Source organism: Tinamus guttatus, unplaced genomic scaffold (assembly GCF_059628265.1).
Source record: "Tinamus guttatus ecotype Peru unplaced genomic scaffold, ASM5962826v1 Tinamus_guttatus_pri_ptg000743l, whole genome shotgun sequence".
NCBI lineage: Eukaryota > Metazoa > Chordata > Aves > Tinamiformes > Tinamidae > Tinamus > Tinamus guttatus.
Window position 1 is genome coordinate 26,017 of NW_028289277.1, and position 7,425 is coordinate 33,441.

Sequence of the window (7,425 nt, forward strand, 5' to 3'; positions counted from 1 at the left end):
ACTGCTTGCACCCTGCAGTTTGCCTTTCCAGCTCGTGATAGGGGGATTAAAGTCCGCTCAACAAGAACCAGGGCCAGTGAGCCACAGACTTCTTTTATACTGCCGAGAAATAGGAGAGCTCCCTCCTGAGATGCTCACCCACAAGCTCTCGCTTCAAACCTTGCCTCTTCCAAGGAAGAGCTCCACACATCCAATCTGCGCCTTCACACAAAAGGCATCCTCCCTCATCTTCCATTGATCATCATTCCAATGATATTTCTGGCCTGTGACAGCTTGCACATCTTCACGTGCTCCTGCCTCTACTTCAGGCTGCCTACACTTGCATATATTTGGGCTATAGAGCTTCAGCTGTGGCACAGAGAACAGAATGGTCACAGAGAAACCTGTTACGAAGAGGCAAAGACACTCAGTGTGCAATGGCCCAGTTCAGAGCAGAGCCATGCCGTCATATATAGCAGGAACACTGCAATGGTGGAGGCAGCTTCCTGCTAAGAAAGTGAATCCAGCAGTGTCTGAGGCCAGGAGGACACAGAGCTGGGCCACTGAGAAACAGCAGGAAAGGGGTTTCTGCCTGAGGTGACTCTGTGGCTATACTGGACCTATGACAGACTTCTTGCACAAATCTCCAGGAAGGACAAGGTGCCTCTGAAGATGTCCATGGACCTTGACAGCCTGTGATCCAGACACGCTGAGGTCCACGTTAGCCCTGTCCCTGTTCATATAATATGATGGAGTGAGCAGAAGTTGAGGGGAGGGGAGCAAGAAGGGCTTGAGGGTGCAAAGAATCTCAAGATACCTTGGTGTGATGTGCCTCTCATTTATGCAGCACACATGGATGTAGACAGGATGGACTTTCCCTACAGACAGTGCTGGATTTCATTTGTTTGCGCTCAGGGCAGAACCCTAGGATTCTCTGGAGCACTTGTCCAGCAAGCACTCCCTGTTGGCATGGATAGATTCCCTGTAGGTCCAACCTGCTAGAAACATATGGTTGACCTGGACAAGCCAGGCATCTGACAAGGCTCTTCCAGCACTTTTCAACGCCATCAAATCAAGTGTCTGCACTGAATTACAAGAGCTGCTGGTTAATACTGGATTCTTCCTATGCCTCAGCTGGAGTGAGTGGGGCTCTAGGTTTATTTGGCACCAGGAGGTCATTTCAGATAGCCAAGACAATTCCCCACCTGACCCTCACCTCATCCTCTAGGATGATGCAGGTCCCCCAGTTCCTGCATCAGAGCAAGCAGACACTGACACCACATCTGTGTGTGGCACATCTGCCTTGGACCACATCTGTCTCTTCAACTGTCACCAGATATCTGTGTGTAAGCAACTGACTCTTCCATCTCCAATGATCATAGTGGGATCTTAGAGCACACATGCACACCTCTGTGTAGTGCTCACTTTGTTTTTGGCAAGGGGAATCCCACCGATAGCATGTCTGTGGAATTTAAAGGAATAATCTGAATATCACTTCACACCCAGGCCTGGGGGTCTGAATTCTGTAATGCCCAGATTGATTAATCCTAATGAAAACCTGAACCACTCAGTGAGTTGGCTTTTGTCCCATCTAGGCATCCCTGTCTGGTTGAGAGGTGAAAGTCATTCTTCCAGAGTAGGACATTCACAACTTTCATAGCTCCTTATCCTCTGATGAAATAAGCTTCAGTGTTGGAACCTATCTCCACTCACGAGAAAAGGAAAACAGATGATTATTTTAGTTTTCTTGAGGGAACATTCCCCAGGAGGAGGGAGCACGAGGGACAGAGAAATTGGTGAGTTCAGCTGGGCCTCTGCTCCTGAGCGGGGCCAGGCTCCTGGGACGGAGGCAGCTCGTGGCAGCCTGTCAGCACTGCCCAGAGACAGCCGAGCGCAGGAGCAGCTCCTGTGCCAAGAGCAGCAGGGCTGCGGGCACTGCCTGCTGCTGCGGACAGGGGAGGAGAGAAGGCAGCGAGAGGGGAACGGCAGTGTGGAGCGGGAGCAGAGCTCATTGTGGGGGAATCTTCACAGCCCTTGAAACAGTGAGTCTCTGTCTGCAGAGGGTCTGAGGGAGTCCTTTCAAGAGGAAAAGCAAGAGAAGAGCTACTGGAAGGAGAAGGAGCTTTCCTTCAGGTCTCTGCACTTTAACTTTCCTAATTTTGACAGGGAGAATGAAGGAACAAGTTTCCTGTTTTGGCAATGAGCTGGGAGTTGTAAACTTTCCCTCTGAGAGATTAAAAGGTCTGTGAGAAACGTCAGTGAGCTGCTTCATCCCCACTTTAGCCTAAAGGCAGCATCAGCATCTTCTTTGCAGCATCCCAGAACTTTATGTTACCTGCTCATTCCAACCTGCAACCACAGAGCTGGCCCTGGACAGTGCCAGAGGTTTCTGTAGGGCAGAACTGAGCACCCAGAGGGTGACATGGGGTCTTTGAGCAGTGACAGGGACAAGACACTGGGACAGAGAAAGAGCTGCCAGCAGGGACAGCTCCAGGCAGCAGAGATGGGCAGGGAAGGAGAAGGAACTGCAGGACATGGGACTCTGGCTGAACTCTGCAGCTAGACCTGTGGCAGAGGAGAGGGGCATCTCTTTGGTGCCTCCCCACCAAAGGGCTGAGAGGGGCAGTGCTGCAATGTCCCCCTCTGCAAGGTGCCATACCCTGCTGGTAAAGTGAAGGTTTTCCAGAATGCCTCTCTGTCCCTCTCCTTGCCTCCCTTGGCAACAGGGTCATGGTGTTGCTCCTTAATCCTTCTCCTGTCCATGCTGCTCCTGTTCTTGCTCTCTGCTTCCTGCGGTTGGGAGGATCCAGCTGCAGTTCAGGCACCAAAGCAACAAGTAGCGGAAAAGAGGGATTTCCAGGGGAGTGAGGTCTCCACAGCCCCATTCTGTCCTGTGGAGCTCCAGCAAATGCAGTACAGGGAAATGAGTTGACTGTCCCTTAAGGAAAGTCCGTCTAAAATCCTGACAATCATCTGGCTGTTATCCTGTGGTGTCCTGCAGGCTGCCACCTGCCCTCCAGAAAGGCTCTGCTGTCTCATGGCATATCTGTGGTATCTCAGCGACCCATGGGGAACCTATGGAAATCCTGATAGTATGGAAGTGATGGTGGGAGGCTGTAAATGGGCAGCAGAAAAGGCTCTTGTGTGTTGTTTGTCAGAAGGGGAGTGTGGAGCCCTCCCTCACGTGCATGTAGAAAGGGTGAGAAGGTCAGAGATGGGCACTCTGACACCAGACTCTGCTCTCAGCAGGGACTGCTCTCTTTTTAGAGTAACATCATTTTCTACCTAGAAGAGGCATGAGCCTCAGAGATCTGGGAATGAGACAAATAGATGAGAAAACTTCATTAATTTGTTTATTTTCCTTTTAAGAGTGTCTCCTAACTTGTCTCTGTCTGTTTTGTTCCTTGGTGAATTCCCCATGTGTACGGGGAGGAAATGTCCAACAGCAGCTCCTTCAACGAATTCCTCCTCCTGGCATTTGCAGGCACACGGGAGCTGCAGCTCTTGCACTTCTCGCTCTTCCTGGCCATCTACCTGGCCGCCCTCCTGGCCAACGGCCTCATCATCACAGCCGTAGCCTGCGACCACCACCTCCACACCCCCATGTACTTCTTCCTCCTCAACCTCTCCCTCCTCGATGTTGGATCCATCTCTACAACTGTCCCCAAAGCCATGGCCAATTCCCTGTGGAACACCAGGGCCATTTCCTATTTGGAATGTGCTGCACAGATATTTTTCTTTGTCTTCTTGTATGGAGGAGAATTTTCTCTCCTCACAGTCATGGCCTATGACCGCTACGTTGCCATCTGCAGACCCCTGCACTACGGGACCCTCCTGGACAGCAGAGCTTGTGTCAGAATGGCAGCAACTGCCTGGGCCAGTGGTTTCCTCAGTGCTCTCCTGCACACTGCGAACACATTTTCCATACCACTGTGCCAAGGCAATGTGGTGGAGCAGTTCTTCTGTGAGATCCCCCAGATCCTCAAGCTCTCCTGCTCAAATTCCTACCTCAGGGAAGTTGGGCTTCTTGGGGTTAGTGCCTGTTTATTCTTTGGTTGTTTTGTTTTCATTGTGGTGTCCTACGTGCAGATCTTCAGAGCTGTGCTGAGGATCCCCTCTGAGCAGGGCCGGCACAAAGCCTTTTCCATGTGCCTCCCGCACCTGGCCGTGGTGTCCTTGTTTGTCATTATTATATTGTTTGCCTACCTGAAGCCCCCCTCCATCTCCTCCCCGCTTCTAGATATGGTTGTGTCCATTCTGTACTCTGTGGTCCCTCCAGCCCTGAACCCCCTCATCTACAGCATGAGGAACAAGGAGCTCAAGGAGGCACTGAAGAAACTCATCCAGTGGGTACAAGGTCAATGATAACAACTGTTTCATTCACTCACCAGGATACCTGGCATCAAGGCTGTATTTTATCCATTCCTCTCTTCTTTACTTCTCTCTTTTACATCCATCTGAATAAATAATAAAATAAAGATACCTGGTTTTTGTCACATCTGCACAGGAATCTCTCATTTAGCACTTAAACATAGACCATGATAAAGCAGGAAGCCAGGCTTCCCCCTTCACTAGCAGAGAGGGGGGATTCTCTGAGCCGCTTCTTTGAGCTCCCTTGGATGTGCCCAGTGCAGGGAGGAGAGTTTCCCTCTGCAGCGTCTTTTCCAGCACTGACACCAAGGGACCTCTGGGGTACAGAGTCACGGCGGGACAAGGACAGGTGGGCTGAGACCAGGGGTCCAGTGTTGTTTAGGAGATCTCAGCTCTCGTGCCTATGGTTAGAGTGTGATCTCAAATCTCTCTAATATGACAGAAATGACAACCAAGTCTCAGCACGGGTTTCCATGGTTCCATGCAAAGCTCCAACACACAAAACTAAACATGAGGGAATTGAAGGAATGTCTAGAGGGAGCCTTCCTGTGGCAGTTCGGGTGGGATGCAATTGCCTGGTGACACCAGGTGACATCTGAAGAGACAGGGTTGTCCCAGGCACGGGTTAGTATCTATCGCTCTGACAGAGCAAATGTGATACTCACATCTTTCTAGAATGCCTGGTCAGGGCCCGGTGGGCATCTTCCTTGGCCATCTGAAATAGCACTAGATGCTCACTAGTGTTAGAGCCACACTCACTCGGAAGCTGAGACATGTGGAGATGTTAACAATGTAAACTGTGACTGTAATTCATTTTGGACAATTGATTCAGTGACACTGAAGTAGGCCTGCAAGGCCATGATACATGCCTGGGATTTTTAGCACATCTGCATGGGCAGGAGCTATGAGGAAACTCTGCCTTTCTTTAGTAGTTGCTAGGAAAAGACTCCAGGTTCTCTCAGGTTTTCCTACTTGTGCCCAGACATTTGCACAGTGTCTACTGGGAGCCTGGAGCCAGCTGTGCCCCCCAGGGAGTAGTATTGGGTCCAATCCTATTCAACTTCTCCATCAGTAACCTGGAAGAAGGAACAGACTGCACTCCCAGCAAATTTTGTGATGATACAAATGTGGGAGGCTTGGCTGATACACCAGAAGGCTGTGCAGCCATGTTCCCGTGTTAGGGAAAGAGGACTGGATTCAGCTGCCACTTGTTGTACCCAGGCCCCTGCAGAGGGTGAGTGCTCAGGAGGGATTTGCTGAGGACAGTCCCACTCATTACAGAGCTGGGACAGATGCCCATCCTCCTGGAAGGGGCTATGGAGCCACCATGGAGCATAGGAGACATCCAGGGGCAGAACATGCCTGGAGTGGGGGTGAGTGCTGTGCTGGAAGAGCGGATGCCCAGAGGGGCTGCTGAAATGATTAGTGTATTCAAAACATAGAAAATATGGGAGCGATCACAGAGATTTCCTCTACCATCTAATGGAGAGAGAAGCGGAAAGTAAAAGGCAAGGGCAGATAAATAGTCCTTCACAGCAGATTCAGCAAGTTCTGGAAGATTTCCACTCTATCAGCATTGGAAAACTGTGTAAACAGTCTTTTATCTTTGCAGGCAGAGCTCAAGTGTCCGAGCACCAGCACCCAGTGGGACTTGGATATGTCCCAGTGTCTCTGAGTGACCTGTGTGGGCCTGAGAGCTCTCGCAGGGACCTGCGGGAGAGCAGAGCCCCTCAGAGCTGCAGTGGGAGGCTGGGGACAGGGGACCACGGCACCTGGAATGGCACCAGCTGTGCAGGACTCTGGGACTGCATCCCACCCACTTCTGAAAATCACTTCCCTTTTCAGAACAAATGATCATGCCCAAGTCTAGTGTACTAAAACACAACGAATAAAGGTGGAAAGTGTAACAAATGATATTTTGCTTTAATTCTTTCTCTTAATTTCTTTCTAGATTTGGTTTTAAACAAATTTTCTAAACCTTTCTGTTACCATCAGGCCTATACCTGTAAGGTTTCTTTGTCCCACTCAGAGCCCAGCGCTCAGAAAAGCCCCCTGCCCACAGCTGTCCCCACCACCCCTCGCTGTCTGCACAGAGCACGTCACACTCGGAGGTGTCGTCCTCTCTCGACTGGTGCAGGAAGTTGGGGACCAGCTTCAAGGAAATGCTCTGTTTTGGCGGGGCCAACTTTGCACAAACTAAATCTACCCAGTTACATCAACGCCCCTGGCCAGGAATAAATGAACCTTCCCCAGAAGAGCTCTCAACTCTCCCCTCATCCCGGCTCCCCTTCCACACCATCCTTGTGCTCCCCGTGTTGGTGCCATCCTCACTGCCTGCCTCTCCCTTCAGCCCCACTGCTCACCTCGCTCCCGCTCTCCTGCAAGCCTGAGAGCCCGTCTGTGGGCTGGGAGCAGGCGTTCACCTGCCGCTCCTTGTCCATGTTCAGGATCCTCTCGTGGGGACCTGACAGTGGCACCAAGGGGAGCTGCTCCCTCCTGATGGAGCTGCTGTCCTCAGAGTGTTGATCCTGGGATATCTGCCCCCAAGAAGGACTTGGTCACCATGGGGACCACCCCCTCACAATGGCCTTATGGACCTGATGCCACTGCCATCACAAAGCCCTGGTGGTTTCTATGGGGAGCCTATCATCATGCCCTAGTGCAGACCATGGAGATCTATCACGATGTCTTCATGGAGACGATGGAAACCCCATCACGATGTCTTTGTGAAGACTATGGGGATCCCACCACAATGTCCTGGTGGAGACCATGAAGACCCCATTACAAAGCCCTGGGGGAGACCATGCAGACCCCATAATGATGTCTTGGTGGAGACAATGAGGACCATGTCACGATGCCCTGTTGGATACCTCATCTTGGTAGGGACCATGGAGGCCCCATCATGATGCCTTTGTGGGAACTATGGAGACCCCTCATGATGCCCTGGTGGAGACCATGGAGAGAGACCCCATCACAGTGTTTTGGGGAAGGCCATGGCAATCTCATCATGGTGCTTTGGTGGAGATCCATAGCAGAGATCTACACAAGGCCACTGCTCTTGGTCTGCCTACCAAT

The 7,425-nt window shown here is 51.3% G+C and overlaps 1 protein-coding gene across 1 annotated transcript; it reads left to right on the forward strand.

The window, feature by feature from the left end:
- The first annotated feature begins 3,414 nt into the window (after positions 1 to 3,414).
- Positions 3,415 to 4,344, forward strand: LOC148591563 (olfactory receptor 14J1-like). The gene has a single exon (XM_088537293.1). It carries the CDS (start codon positions 3,415 to 3,417, stop codon positions 4,342 to 4,344), a length of 930 nt encoding a protein of 309 aa, XP_088393419.1.
- The last annotated feature ends 3,081 nt before the right edge of the window (positions 4,345 to 7,425 follow it).

Bases quoted from the DNA above. Each gene is read 5' to 3' on its own strand.
- LOC148591563 (XM_088537293.1), top strand. From the start codon at position 3,415: ATGTCCAACAGCAGCTCCTTCAACGAATTCCTCCTCCTGGCATTTGCA.